This window comes from Vipera berus (assembly GCF_964194415.1).
Source record: "Vipera berus genome assembly, chromosome: 5".
NCBI classification, from domain to species: Eukaryota; Metazoa; Chordata; class Lepidosauria; order Squamata; family Viperidae; genus Vipera; species Vipera berus.
Genome location: NC_138207.1, coordinates 42,899,699 through 42,915,467, shown reverse-complemented (window position 1 = coordinate 42,915,467; position 15,769 = coordinate 42,899,699). Strand labels below are relative to the sequence as shown.

General features: G+C 41.7%; 1 protein-coding gene across 18 annotated transcripts in view; it reads right to left on the bottom strand.

The window, feature by feature from the left end:
- KIF1A (kinesin family member 1A) overlaps nucleotides 1-15,769 on the bottom strand; it is a gene marked incomplete at its 5' end in the record, with an annotated part of 89,435 nt that overhangs the window by 1,751 nt on the left and 71,915 nt on the right. For 9 of the 18 annotated variants that reach the window (XM_081328143.1, XM_081328159.1, XM_081328153.1 and 6 more), the window contains 8 exons: nucleotides 53-199; nucleotides 328-452; nucleotides 2,426-2,503; nucleotides 3,450-3,662; nucleotides 3,878-4,023; nucleotides 4,193-4,254; nucleotides 4,505-4,638; nucleotides 5,286-5,400. In XM_081328143.1, the coding sequence (XP_081184269.1) occupies nucleotides 53-199; nucleotides 328-452; nucleotides 2,426-2,503; nucleotides 3,450-3,662; nucleotides 3,878-4,023; nucleotides 4,193-4,254; nucleotides 4,505-4,638; nucleotides 5,286-5,400 (1,020 nt within the window). Of the gene's footprint in view, nucleotides 1-52; nucleotides 200-327; nucleotides 453-2,425; nucleotides 2,504-3,449; nucleotides 3,663-3,877; nucleotides 4,024-4,192; nucleotides 4,255-4,504; nucleotides 4,639-5,285; nucleotides 5,401-8,086; nucleotides 8,111-10,488; nucleotides 10,516-15,769 lie in introns of all 18 variants that reach the window. The other 9 variants (XM_081328157.1, XM_081328146.1, XM_081328160.1 and 6 more) reach the window with 2 other exon arrangements.

The window sequence follows — 15,769 nt, the reverse complement described above, 5'->3', positions numbered from 1 at the left end:
ATTCACAGTTTTGCCCAAGTTGCTTATTTTTCCACTTGCCCATAGTTTTTACCTGACCCGAATCTCTTGAATATCAGGAACCAACAGGCGCTGGATTTCCTTATCGTCCTCAGGCCCGCAAGCAGGGGATTTCTTCTTCTCTCCTTCGATTGTGAGCTCAATTTCAGGACTTTCTGCCCTGGAAGGGAGCTGGAGAGTTCTGCAGAGAAAAGCAGGCTTATAGCTTCAATTACCTTTTGACCAATGGTCTTTATTTTTCACGGTAAAACTATGCACCTTTGATACATAAACAACCCCGGCATTTTTTAACCTTGCTACCTTTCTTACCTGGCTTCTGTAGCACTATAATGGCCTTCAATCAGGGATGGACAGGTTGAAGAGGGGGTCAAAGTAGCACTACCAAGGCCTGACATGGAAGGGTCTCTCAGCAAAGTCACTGACATTTCAGACAGCTGGGTATAAAAAGAATCTGTTACTGGATATGCTTGTCTGAAAACAATTATCTCCAAATTTGGTTGCATGCTTCAGCACTTTTGCAACTAGAGTATATATTTAGGATCTTATCAGAAAACAGGCACCCTAATGTTTACAAATTGTGCGCATTTACCATTTATTCTTCTAAAGGAAGTATATGTAGTAAAAGAGAAAAATATTACGAGTTTAGGACATTAGAATGAAGTTAGAATAAGCCCTCTAGGGCAGACATGTCAAACAAGGCCCGCGGGCTGCATCTGGCCCACGATTGGCTGATATTTGGCCCAAGGGGAAGTCCTGGAGATGGCGAGGGACTGGCCCCCGCTGCCCTGGCTCCGGCCCTGCCCTGCCCGGCAGCCCCCAAGGCACACGCACAGGAGGCGGTGAGCACACGGGGGCTGACGTCCAGCAGCAGGGGCTGCGTAGCCCACAGTGAATACTGGGCCAGCCCTCCAGCAGAAGTGCTGCAGGGGCATTGGCAGCACATGGAGTCGGGGCATATGATGTGGACTGCTGGACACGCCTACTCCATCCCATATCTTTTTAGACAGTAGGTCGCCACTGGTCATCTCAGCCCCCTCATGGGTCTTGTCCTTGGCCTGTGGGTGGAGCGCATTCCCCTCACATACCTCGGTACCCACCACAGCTGCCAGCTGCTCATGCAGGTCCATTAGGCCGCTGCCCAGAGCTGCAGGCCTGTCCAGCACGAAGGAGGTGAACTGGTTGGCTAGGAAGCCCCGAGTAGAGATGGTAGAGCACGTCCAGGGCCATCAGGCAAAAGGCCACCCTGAGTGGGAAAAGCCGGATCCCCGTTGGCACCATGGTTGCCCAGCCCCAGCAGAGATGGGGGGGAGGCAGGCATGCAATTCTGGCTGGGCCTGGGCAGCCATGGCACCAATGGGGATCTGGCTTTCCCTGCTCGGGATGGCCTTTTGCTTGCTGGGCATGGCCCTGCTCTACCACCTCTACTTGAGCTTCCTAGCTGGCTGCTTCACCTCCTTTATGCCAGGCAGGCCTGCCGCTCCAGGCAGCAGCAGTGGCCGAGTGGACCTGTGCAAGCTGCCGGCAGGGCCGGCCTGAGGCAGGGCCAAGGTGCATCGGGTGCATGAGGGGAACAGGCTCCATGCACAGGCCAAGGGCAAGATCTGCAAGGGGGCCGAGGAGATGACCAGCAGCGACCTGCTTTCCAACTGCAAGCAAAAACAGATGAGACGCAGTAGGCATGTCGGGCAGTCTGCATCACGTGCCTCCCCCCTCACCTCCCCTACTCCGCCTGCTGCTGGAGGGCTGGCCCAGTATTTGCAGGGGACGGCAGACTGTGGCTGCTGACAAACACTATCAGCCCACATGCGCTCACTGGCCTCTGTGTGCAGGGGCCGATGGTGTTAGGCAGCAGCCTCACCTTGCCTTGCTCCACGGCAACGGCACCCTCACCCTGCAGGACGAGCTTTCTGCCCACCGTCCCACCCATCAGAGAACCCCTGGATCTCCCCCAACCCTGCCCAGCCCCCACAGGTGTCCCCTCATCAAGCAACATTGAGGTGGCCATGCCCACCCCACCCCCGCCCACCCAGTCAGCTGTAAGCACTGCAGCCATGCCCACCCAGTGGGCCATGCTCACCCAGCCCCCCTGAGGGCATCACAATGCTGATGTGGCCCTCAAAGAAATTGAGCTTGACACCCCTGCTCTATGGCAACTTGTAATTTGTTCCACAACACAAAGTAGAAGTTCAGGATGAGAACATTTCAGATGCAGTGGGATTGATACTTTACTGTATATAGATTAGTCTACTTTTTTGTCCAAAAATCCAATGTATCCAAAGCTAAATGTATTAGCTCTATTTGGTACCCTGGGAGTCAATTCCGAAATGGATTAGGTTTTAAAATATGGGAGTTAATAAGAGTGAATAGCAAAGAGTAAATAGGTACAAAAGCACAGTAGGTATTTTACCTTGCTCTCACTTGCACTGACACACACATGGCTATGGCTATACTCTCTGTTGAAAGTGTGTGTAAGAAGGCGCAAGCACTGCAAAAAAAAATGGAGAAAGAGAAAGGAAAACAGTTTTGATTCTGAGAACAAAAATTAACTATATAGGTAATCCTCTATTTACCATCACAATTGGATGGTTGTTAGAGGATCACCACACGACCTGACTTGATTTTACAATTGCATTTATAACAATCATATAGTGAGTCATCATTGTCATTAATAAACTGTGTGGTCATTAAGCAAATCCAGCATCTCCAATTCATGGTCACATGGCCATGGGATGCCGCAACTGGTTGTAAATGTAATATGACAAGTGCCTCAAATGCAGTCATTTGACCATGGGGGTTGGGGCAGCATGTCATTTTACAACTGTGAAAAGTGCTTTACAGGCTGTGAAGCACTCTTTCTGCGACATGTCAAGACTGTCATGACTTTGAATGGTCATTCAACCACTTGACCGGTAATTAAGTGAGGACAACCTGTAGTCAAACAAGTTTGGATAACTTATTCCTATGGACAGTCTTCCTGCCTTTCTGTTTGCCCCTCAACGTACAATATATGTCTCTCTCCTTTCTCTCTTTTTCTCTCCAAGGGCAGCAAAGATTAATAAGGACTTCGCTCAAATGTTCAATCCTTTGCAGAAGTGGAGGAAAATAATAATTTTTGTAACAGCACAAAACAAATATTTATAACTGATGATAAAAACTAGTGCAGCTGGAAATTATCACCATGTACATGTATTGTAGAAATCTACAGATATTTTCAATGGGCCTTCAAATTAAGGAAATGCTTTTTGCTGAGAAAGCTTTCCTGCTAAGAAATGTTATCTCTTTATTCAGAAATGACTGTTACTTTCAGAAAAAAATATTATTGGAACTTGCAGAGACTATTCAGATCCCTTCAGATGATCTTATACTTAAAGAAAATATGGTCCACTTTTCCAGCCCTATCCCAGCCGATAGGCATATTCCATGTTCTATACCTTGACTGCAAGTTCTTTCTGTCTCTCACTAGGGATGTCAAGAGGTAAAGGCCTCCCTTCTGGGGTACCATCTGCAGAGATTGGAGATGAGACATAAGATGTGCTGCGGGAATCAGACTCTTCACTGGAGCTTGAGGATAAGGAATCCAGACCTAAGCGCTGAGTTGTCTCCAGCTTCTCACGCAAGAGCAGATAATGTCTTGTTTTCTCAACCTATGGAAAGAAAAGCTAGTTTGCTATTGACACCTTCCATTATCACGAATGGCCATGCCAGGTGGAGAATTGTGCAAGTTAGAATTCATACAGCTAGAGGGCATCTGGGATAGTGAAGAGTATTTTAAGTATTTTACTCTACATTAATCTGCTCTTGCCACCTGCCCATTAGTTGGGCAGGACTAAGTTGGGCAGGCCTCAGGCTAGAGTCTTACTTCTTGTAGAAGACTCAATTTTTCCAGTTCCCACTGATGATCCAAGATGAGACTGTCACTTCGGGGTCGCCACCCAGCTAAATTCTCTTCTCCTCGTACGTAGGCCACAGAGGTGTCCAGCACACGCCTTCGTCTCCTTTGCATACCTACAGAGGAAATGTTTATTCAGCCTAGCTGTGATCTACAAGCACATGCAACACATTCACATTTTGTAAGTTATAGGAACAAATCTTGCCTTCTAATGCTATATCCCTCTTGTTTAAGTATAAGCCCAACACCTCATGTAGACCCTTTCATAAAGACAAAACGTCTTACCTGGACTTCCGGCATCAGCAACTCGGCAGAGGCTGAGCTCATAGACCCCAGTCACACGGTTACTGTAGCAGAAAGTGAAAAACAGAACAAGCTAATAGAAGATACACCACTCTTATGAATATGGTACATTCAAGGAATCATTTTACTCAGTTAAGCTGAAAGTTTCATATGGAGCCTAACAGCCCTTAGCTGAGACTGTGAACGTAACACTACTAATGTCTACTAAGATATACACATACAGCTTCCATGTCAGTTGATCAGGAGTATATTCTTTATCCTAATAAGATGTGCTTGCCTTCTAGCCTTTCTTACCTTTCTGAAGCTCGAAGGCTTCCACTTCCAAAAAGATTGCGGATTGATCGAGAAGCAGGGAGCTTGGCATCTCTGGAGTAAAAGACCATGCAAAAATCTTTGGTGACCACAGCAGGTTGGGTGCAGTTCTCCATCTGAAATGAAAGCATAATCTTATTATACTGTCAGGCCTAAAAAATCAGGACCACACATTAAGCTCCAGTTAAGTTGATTTATACACAAAAATTTAGTCAACTAATGGCCAGTACTATACTGGTGCTGGATAAGAGTTAACTGAATTCAGGAGGAGCAGGACTTGGACCATTTATGAGAATGTAACAACTCCAGACTGATTCCTCTTTTGACTCTGATCCCAGGCTCTGCTTCTCCTTCACATATACAGTGAATTTTTATTTTTTAAAAGCAACAAGTTTAAACTGGTGATTACATTTCTATATCTGTGTAATTTTTTTGAATCCCTACATAATTTCGTTTGTTATTGTCTTCTTCTGGGATTTTGGAGGGAATATTGAATCTAGCCCACATGCCTCACGTTCATCAAGTTCCTAATATGATCTGGCCTCAGTATCAGCATCAGCCAAGGCTGAATATCATTGGTAACAAAGTATTAAACACTATCTAAATCATTCTATATTCCTGATTACATGCATGTAGAAAAGGGTGGACTTGGATCATGAGGTGATGCTTGGCATCATACAGATTTTGAAACACAGCCTTGCAGATGCCAATGTTGATTTGACAATTGCACAGAGAGTATTATAAAGGCGCTGATATGTCTTGCCTCAATATAAGCAGAGAGGGTTATGTAGATTTTTTCTCTGTAAGGGGTAACACGATTCAGGAGCAAAGAGTTATGCATGGAGCTATCCCACGCTGCTTCAAACTGGTAAAAACTCCTGCAGAGGAAAAAGCAAAATACCTGGTTAATAAAAAGACTATAAACTATTCCAAAATATTAATAATAGGAACAAAAGACAAACATGCACAAATGCACACGCGCGCGCACACACACACAGATCTGTCTGAATGATGTAGCCATCCTGGAGTACTCTGGCCCCAAATATAATATCTTGTTTGAAAGGCAAAATTGAAAGCATCACTGAGAATTCTCAAGGAAGGTCTTGGGGTATATGATTTTTTTTAAATGGTCCCATATAGATAGAAATGATTTCGGCTACATAGAAATTATGAAAAAGGAGAAGGTGACAGAAAAACAGGGAAAGAGGAAGGCAGCACTTGAAAAGGGAGTTACATAGACATGGGGCATTAAACAATAAATTGAAGGTTTATCAGACAGAAATAGCACCCACTGATCCATACTTCTGACTAAATGATTCTAAGCCATTGTGAGATCTATTGACTCATTCTCATTTTGGAACCGTTTTTATTTATATAGCTGACCATTTCACATAAGGAGACTCTGGGCAGCATATAATAAAACTGATTATTTACATATATTATAACATGAATTAAAATAATCCAATTATTAAAATCAAGATGGGGGGTTTAAAATCAGAATGCTATGTATGATGTAGCCACTGTGTGAGTTCCCTACTATCAGAGGATCCTCAGACCTCATGAAAACACACACACCATATTTTGAAGGCTTTCTGGAAGGACATAAAGGTTGGGACTAGCTTCACTTAAGAGGGAATGATGTTCCACAGGGCGAACCACACAGTCTCTAGGCACCAGGAGAAGACATCATCAGCATAACTTAGTATGCCAGGAGCAGGGAAGTACATTTGAATATCATCACCTATTGATAGTACTGCAACAATGATGATGAGATGATGGTGACAGATGATCTCACCCAGTGATTTTATGTAAATGTTAAATATGAGTGGAGAGGACACCAAAATCCATGGCACCCACATAGTTGGAGGAGAAGGTGAAACCTCTCATTCCCAATCAACACCAACTAGTATCAGACCCAAATAAGGAAGAGAACCAGCAGAGTATAGTTCTATCCATTTCCAACCCCATGGTAGATGGTTTTGGAACCACTGAGAGGTCTAGGATAGATGCACTACCCCATCCCATTTCCACCAGAGATCATCCAAAAATGCAATTTAAGATGCCATCTAAAAGAGAAAGTGGGCAAGAACCAATACACTTAGATAGCAATTGAAAAAGATCCTCACTTGATGTAGAAATAGTTGGTCATCTTAAAATACTGCCTAAAGCACTCCAAGGCCACATCTCTTCAGTCAAATATGTTAAAATAAATAATCTTTCATCCATTGGAAGGTGCTACTAATTTTGGCAAGCATAATCAGAAAAAAGAAAGAAAAAGTGAGGATGCTCAGTATTGCTTTCAATTCTACATTGCTAGAAATTTTTTCAGGATTACCTTGGCAGAATTTTGTTACATAGTGCTTGCAGCTAATTTACCATGTTTTTCGCACATAACAATTTTCAAAATTGTGGATTATTATAACTGTAATCTTTAGTGTGAAAAATATGTTCTATAGATATTAATCTAGAGGTTCCCAAATTTTGCTGTGTCATTCATGATAAATGAATTCATGTGTCCCATCTGTGAATAAAACTAATGCTTTCAAAAAACAGTGGTTAGATCATTTAAAACCCAAACTTTTAATGAAGAGTGAGCTTGCTTAAATTTGGCTTATTATTCCTGTACTGTGGGTGTTATAACTAAGACACTCTCATTTCTCATTCCATATTTGAATATCTGCCTATTATAGCAACCTTCATTATACAAGCCATCACATATGAAAGTTGGAGCCCACTCAGACTGTACTTCAGGCTTTCCTGTCTGTATTACTTGGACAAGCCAACACTTAGCTTATTTAGGCAGTCCGTAAACACAGCACCCTGTAGTGCTATGGAATATTATGCCACTTCAGAAATCTGGATTTCCATAAAGAATAAATTCCATGGCATACTAGCTGCTCTGACCATGTTGGAACACCCAAAGGAGGTTGGAATTCTGCTAATTAGAACACATGCCCAATTTTCCACCTATCCCCTTTCAATCAATTTTCACTTACGTATGATGCTCTTTCTCTTGTGAAACATATTTGGTTCAATTTTAATTTTTTTTATATATACCAGAGGCCATTTCAGAAATTACTTTCCAAACACAATCAAAATACTGGGACTTTCTCCCTCTCTCCTCATTCTTTCTCTCATTTCCATCTGAGCATCCTCAAGTTTTAAAAATATTCTGGCATTCCACTATCACAGCTCACCAACATTCAGTATCAACATAGTCAGAAGCCTCTTTAATAATAAGAGACACCAATCCACCTGTTGGAAGATAATTTATTAACAACAGATCTATTACTAAGAACAACAGCTGACTCTTGGTAAAGAGGATCTGACTATTGGTTGATGCACGATTACTACCCCATTCTAAACATCAGACATTTTCACAGAATCTGAAGCATTTTGCAAAAACCAAAAGAGCTAAATTCACTGAGACATAAGCAAGTCAAAGACAAATGCCAAAAGGAAGGAAACATATTTAGGACAGGAAGAGTACAAAAGTGAAGAGAAAAAGAGGGAAATTTGTAAGAGATCAAGCAAGGGTATGAGAGAAAAGTGAGACAAAAATACCTAGTGTCATTTCCAAGTGAAATGCTATAAGTGGAAGGCAACCGAAGACAAACACACGTACAGATACACAGAGAAATTAAAATGTCAGAAAGCAGTTTATAGGTGTCTGAGAAAAGCTACCCAGAGAGGCAGCTACACAGGGATGCATGGAGATTTGAAGAGACCAGCCATAATTAGTTACAATAGTGATCTCTCTTCAATCTCTTAGTAGAAGGACATGTACACAATAGGAAGCCCAGACTGTTGTTTCATGTGTTGAATACTTCCCTCTTGTTTTCTACGTGAAAGTCTAATAGTCCTGGTGATTCAATTAGATTTTTTTTATCTATATTATCTGTAGATTTAAAAAATCAAGGAAATTTTCATTAACCAGGTTCTTAACAGAATTGTGTATTTCCAGTGTGAGAATTGGGCTTCAGCCTCCCCCAACCTGTTGCTTTGAAGACATGTAGGGATCACAACTCTTTGAATCACTTGGCAGCCTGAAGTTGTAGTCTTAGCATATCTGGAATGCATGAAATTTGGGGAAACTGTGTTACAATGATTTCATGAAGGTGAGATCTACAGGGGAAAAAACCCTTTCAGTCTATAGTACTTCCTTAAAAAAGAAATAGTTTCTCTTAACAGTACCGAGCAATGATACTGTACTGAGGAGTATTCAGCAAGTTAAATTTATCAAATCAAACTACAGTATGCCCTAATCATCAAGAAGGGACAAGCGAGATGTTCCATGTAAAAGTGCTATAGTAAGATGAGAAGAAATATAGCAATAAAGAAATTCAAATGGCTCTGAATAAGGAAGTCCCAAATTATAAAGACATATTCATTCTAATAGTTATAAAATAATCCTTTCTAATCTTCAAAAGGTAAAATTCATATCAACTTCATCTTCCAGATGACCATCATAGAAAGTCTGATGTAAACTTTGTTGTATAAACCCACACAGCATAAGAAACCATTAATGGAAACTAGTTCCATTAAGGTGTCTGGAATAGGCAACAGAAACTCAGTTCAAATTGGTAAAAAACTGCAGAGGAAGGAAGAAAAATACTGGCATCAAGGCAGGAAATGCTTCTAACTTTAGATGAATTGAGCCATACATCACAGGGGCCATCTCCTGTCTTGTCTGATTCATCCATGGTTTTTCTAGCCAATTATCTTTAATGGCAATTTGGTACCAAATTTTTAAATCTGAATGATTAATTAGGAGGCACTGCAATAAAATCATAATTCTTACAGTAACCTCACACATTAAGAATATAGTTACCGTAATTGCATACTGACTTGCAATTGGATAATTAAAAAGTGGATATTTTATCCTTATTTTCTATCACTTACATCTCTAAAACAAACATATTCTAAGTCTTAAGTCTAGATTCCAGAAAGCAAAGTAGGTCTAACTTAACCAGACAATTTTTCTTTCCATTTTCCAGTTTAGCTTTCCTTGTTTGATTTTAAATTCTTCAGCAAAAGAAGTCAATCATTATACTCAGGATACGGAATAGAGAAATGTTTGAAGAATTACTTAACATTTTACATCACAAATTAGCTCTTTTGATTCTGTTCTCTGACCTGGTGTAGCTTTCCTCCTTAACATGGTGTCTCTCTAATGTGTGGGACTGTAGCTAGTGAAACCAGCAGGATCTCTTCAGTATTTAAAGAATTATATTCAGTAATTCCAATCTTCCTAGCATGCAGAGTTGGCACTTTTATTGTCTCCCTGGGATGCTTTAATATCTAATCATTGTAACAGTCCACTTCATGCAATCCATTTGATATTTGAATTCATACAGTTGCCCCAGACTGGATTTTGAACAGTTTTGCACCCACATCTGACTGAAAACTGCCTAGGAAGCCTGTTAAACCCTCCCCACAATTGATGGCTCTTTCACACCATCCTGGGGTTCTCCTAATCTCTTCTCTTAGCCCCAGTCACATAGATCACAGCATCTCATGAAGCCTGCATCAGTTCAACTCTTTTTGTGTCACTGCCAAAGCCAGAAGCAGGGGATGGAGGAGTTTTAGTATGGACAGGCCAGGCCAGCATTTTATTTATTTATTTTTGGCAGAAATAGAGGGGGGGGGAAAGGAAAGAGGGAAATCAAATGGGAAAAAAGCTATCTCCAAGCCCTCAGTCCCCAAAGAGAGCATATATGGGTGAGAGAGAAATAAGAAAAACACTGGCCTTTGAAAGAAAAGGAAAGTTACAAAAAGCAACAACCAAGGAACAAAATGGAACAAAAAGAAGCCCAATGATGCAGAAGAGAGGAAAAAAAAAAGAAGAAGCTGGTGTGTTCAGGCAGGTGGAAGTAAGTTCAGTCTGCAGCATTGCTACCTCAATGCTGATTTGAAAAAGGTGCGTGAGGGGAAATAAAATATATGGGGAAGCTCACAAATAATACCTAGGCATATCCAAATCAAGAAACTGCCTGCAAAAACACAAAGAATTACATGGTTAGTTTAAACGGGCAGTGGTGGTGGAGGTGGCAGTAGCATCAGAAGTTTTTATCATGCAGGTCTTCCAAAACCTACCCTACAAACAGCTCCTCTCTATCCCAAGTAGAAGGCAAAGCTCAAGGCCCTCTGATGAACCCATTATAAATTAGTAAATGGAGTAACAATGTGGTACACTGAAATGTCTTGGGTCAGTTTGGGAGCCTTTATTGCAGAGCCTTAAATTCAATCAATTCACTCAAATTCAAATGAAGTCTGTTGTTAGCGCATCACTACCTAATGCAAATTTAAGCTCCCTCAGCATTGTGGCGGTGAAAGATGCAGAGCCTTTGGTATGTTTGCAGAAACTGAGAATCCCTAAAGTTAGATAGACAAGTGCATGTCTGCTAGCATTTTACCACTATTGCACATAGTTGTTAACCAGGAATTTGAATTTACTATACCATCTAGATCAGAAATACCTGCCATTTAGAGAAACTGGAATGTTAAACCATAACAGGTCTAAGTTACAAGGCTTCCAAATTGGCATCCATTTCAGGTTTAGAAGACAAGGTAGATCTTTGTTTAAAGAGCTGCATCTGACAGTGGAAGTATTGGGAACCTCAGTGTCTGTTTGCCTCTCAAAACGGCATTTTATTCCACATGTGAGATTGCACCCATTGACTATAAACAGACATGTAAGAAAAGTACTGTCCTCATTTAAAAAATCAGGCCATATTAGGTTTGCTTTTTTGTTTTGCTGTTGCTGACTTGCCTCAAGGAAAAACTGCCCTTCTAGAATTTTAGACAGCCTAATTCAGATGTGGAATATGGTCATTGTGTCATTTCATTCAATCTGATTCATCATCACCTTTAATGTAACAAATCCAATAAATACTATCATACGGCTCTACACCCCTTCATGGATTACTGCCTTGTCGTGGCGAAGGGGCTTGCGTAATTCAATGAAGCTATGAGCTATGCCGTGCAGGGCCACCCAAGATGGACAGGTCATAGCAGAGAGTTCTGACAAAACGTGATCCACTGGAGAAGGAAATGGCAAACCACTCCAGTATCTTTGCCATGAAAACCCTATGGACAGTACCAAAAGGCAAAACGATATGACGCTGGAAGATGAGCCCCTCAGGTCGGAAGGTGTCCAATATGCTACTGGGGAAGAGCAGAGGGCTAGTACTAGTAGCGCCAGAAAGAATGAAGCGACTGGGCCAAAGCCGAAAGGACGCTCAGCTGTGGATATGTCTGGTGGTGAAAGGAAAGTCCGATGCTGTAAAGATTTTTTCTCCATAGGAACCTGGAATGTAAGATCCATGAATCAAGGAAAACTGGACGTGGTCAAACAAGAGATGACAAGACTGAACATTGACATCTTAGGTATCAGCGAACTAAAATGGACAGGAATGGGTGAATTTAATTCAGATGACCATCAGGTATACTACTGTGGGCAAGAATCCTTCAGAAGAAATGGAGTAGCCTTCATAGTCAATAAAAGAGTAGGAAAAGCAATACTGGGATACAATCCTCAAAATGACAGAATGATCTCAGTTCGAATCCAAGGCAAACCATTCAATATCACAGTAGTCCAGGTCTATGCCCCAACCACCAGTGCTGAAGAGGATGAAATTGACCAGTTCTATGAAGCACTACAGCACCTTATAGAACTAACACCAAAAAATGATGTTCTTATCATCATGGGGGATTGGAATGCTAAAGTAGGAAGCCAAAAGATAACTGGAATAACAGGCAAGTTTGGCCTTGGAGTGCAAAATGAAGCAGGGCACAGGCTGATAGAATTCTGTCAAGAGAATACAATGGTCATAGCAAACACTCTTTTCCAACAACCCAAGAGACGGCTCTACACATGGACATCACCAGATGGTCAACACAGAAATCAGATTGACTATATGCTCTGCAGCCAAAGATGGAGAAGCTCTATACAGTCAGTAAAAACAAGACCAGGAGCTGACTGTGGCTCAGACCATGAGCTTCTCCTTGCAAAGTTTAGGCTTAAACTGAAGAAAGTAGGGAAAAGCACTAGGCCACTCAGGTATGAATTAAATCATATCCCTGTTGAATATACAGTAGAGGTGACAAATAGATTTAAGGAATTAGATCTGATAGACAGAGTGCCTGAAGAACTATGGACAGAGGTTCGCGACATTGTACAACAGGTAGCAACCAAAACCATCCCAAAGAAAAAGAAATGCAAGAAAGCAAAATGGCTGTCTGAGGAAGCTTTGCAAATAGCTGAGGAAAGGAGGGAAGCGAAAGGCAAGGGAGAAAAAGAAAGATACACCCAATTGAATGCAGAATTCCAGAGAATAGCTAGAAGAGATAAGAATGCCTTCTTAAATGAACAGTGCAAAGAAATAGAAGAAAATAATAGAATAGGGAGGACCAGAGATCTTTTCAAGAAAATTGGAGATATGAAGGGAACGTTTAATGCAAAAATGGGCATGATAAAGGACCAAAATGGCAGGGACCTAACAGAGGCAGAAGAGATTAAGAAGAGGTGGCAAAATTACACAGAAGAACTATACAAGAATGAGCTTAACGTCCCTGATAATCACAATGAGGTGGTCACTGACCTCGAGCCAGACATCCTAGAATGTGAAGTGAAGTGGGCCTTAGAAAAGCTGAGCAACAACAAAGCTAGTGGAAGTGACAGTATTCCAGCTGAGCTATTCAAAATCTTAAAAGACAATGCAGTAAAAGTGCTACACTCAATTTGCCAGCAAATTTGGAAAACTCAACAATGGCCACAGGATTGGAAAAGATCAGTTTACATTCCAATTCCAAAGAAAGGCAATGCCAAAGAATGTTCAAACTATCGCACCATTGCACTCATTTCTCATGCTAGTAAAGTCATGCTTAAAATCCTACAAGCTAGATTTCAGCAGTATGTGGATCGAGAACTACCAGAAGTGCAGGCAGGATTTCGAAGAGGCAGAGGAACTAGAGATCAAATTGCCAACATACGCTGGATCATGGAGAAAGCTAGGGAGTTCCAGAAAAACATCTACTTCTGCTTCATTGACTATGCTAAAGCCTTTGATTGTGTGGATTATAACAAACTGTGGCAAGTTCTTAAAGAGATGGGAGTACCAGACCATCTTATTTGTCTCTTGAGAAACCTATATGCGGGTCAAGAAGCAACAGTGAGAACTGGACACGGAACCACTGATTGGTTCAAAATTGGGAAAGGAGTCCAGCAAGGCTGTATACTGTCGCCCTGCCTATTTAACTTATATGCAGAGCACATCATGAGAAAGGCAGGGCTAGATGAATCAAAAGTTGGAATTAAGATTGCCGGAAGAAATATCAACAACCTAAGATACGCAGATGATACCACTCTAATGGCAGAAAGTGAAGAAGAACTAAAGAGCCTCTTGTTGCAGGTGAAGAAGGAGAGTGCAAAACTTGGGTTGAAACTTAACATTAAGAAAACCAAGATCATGGCATCTGGCCCTCTCAATTCCTGGCAAATAGATGGGGAAGAAATGGAGGTAGTGACAAGATCACTGCAGATGGGGACTGTAGCCAAGAAATTAAAAGACGCTTGCTCCTGGGGAGGAAAGCCATGGCAAATCTAGACAGCACACTAAAAAGCAGAGACATCACCCTGTCAACAAAAGTGCGTATAGTCAAGGCTATGGTCTTCCCAGTTGCAACGTATGGCTGTGAAAGTTGGACCATAAGAAAGGCTGAGCGCCAAAGAATTGAGGCCTTTGAACTGTGGTGCTGGAGAAGACTCCTGCGAGTCCCTTGGACCGCAAGGCGATCAAACCGGTCAGTCCTAGAGGAGATCAATCCTGACTGCTCTTTAGAAGGCCAGATCCTGAAGCTAAAACTCAAGTACTTTGGCCACCTAATGAGAAGGAAGGACTCACTGGAGAAGAGCCTAATGCTGGGAAAGATCGAGGGCAATAGAAGAAGGGGACGACAGAGAATGAGGTGGCTGGATGGAGTCACTGAAGCAGTAGGCGTGAGCTTAAATGGACTCCAGAAGATGGTAGAGGACAGGAAGGCCTGGAGGAATGTTGTCCATAGGGTCGCGATGGGTCGGACACGACTTCGCAGCTAACAACAACAACGGCTCTACAAGGGTTTCTTGCCAACACACAAAGAGGAATTTTACAATGCTTCTCCATATCTATGAACATGAAGCCAGTCTGAAGTTCTGTTGCATCATGTTACTCAATGATATTGGGATACAGTGAATAAAGTCTAAAGAGATGGTTGCCTGCCTACTGGAAAAATAGCTTGGTGATACGTGATAGCTGGGAGCTGAAACAGGTGTCCATGTGGGTGGATGAGCTGGATTCCCAACAAAAAGTTCTTAGTTAAGTACTATCAAGATTTGAAGAAAATTCCTAAAATGTATGCAAATTAAGAAAGATGGGAAATCTGGAAAATGGTTGCTCTAGTGCCACCTTCTGCAACTTGATGCAATCCAGATGGGATCGGATTACAACTCCTACAGCCCCAAGATAAAAATGCTACCTTGGGATGACAACAATTGTAGTCTCAAATTGGGAACACATCAGGTTGGGAAAGGCTGCTTTTGTAGATAGACCCTTTGTTATTTTGATCTTTCAGCCAAATCTGGCCAGCCTTGCTGACAAGTTTAAGACACCAGCCATCAATTTTTTCATCCATGCAGGCAGCTAAGAATAATGCTCATATAAGAGAAAGAGACATAAAGAGGAAGAAGCAGAAGAAACCTACAAGTATGTGATTCCTAGTCTTTCTTGCTTCTTTGGCAATGCTCAAAGATAGACTTCCTGTGGTTTAAATGCTGTGGTTTATATTAGTAATTTAAATTTTGGGTTTAATGAAGGCTGCTGCTTTGAACAACATATGACACAGGGCATACTGTAGTGGTAATAAATGTTACAAGTAATTAAATGGTAAATAAATCAATATGCATTAAAATCAATCCTGAAACATTTTACTGAAAACAATCACACTCAGGTCTCCTGCCAAGAGCTGCAGAGTTTGGGGGAAAAATTAGAAGAAATGCCACTTCTAGAATATTGTAGCAGAGAGGCCTTTTTCAACCTGATTTCCTTCATAAGTCATAGAATTGGAATGCTGAAGAGGAATTCTGGATTTATATTCCAATACATTTGGGGGGCACCAGGTCAGGGGAGGCTGAGATAGAAAGCTCAGGAACCATTGTATGACCAAGATCGATTGCTTTCATTCTACAATGTAAAATCCATCATACAA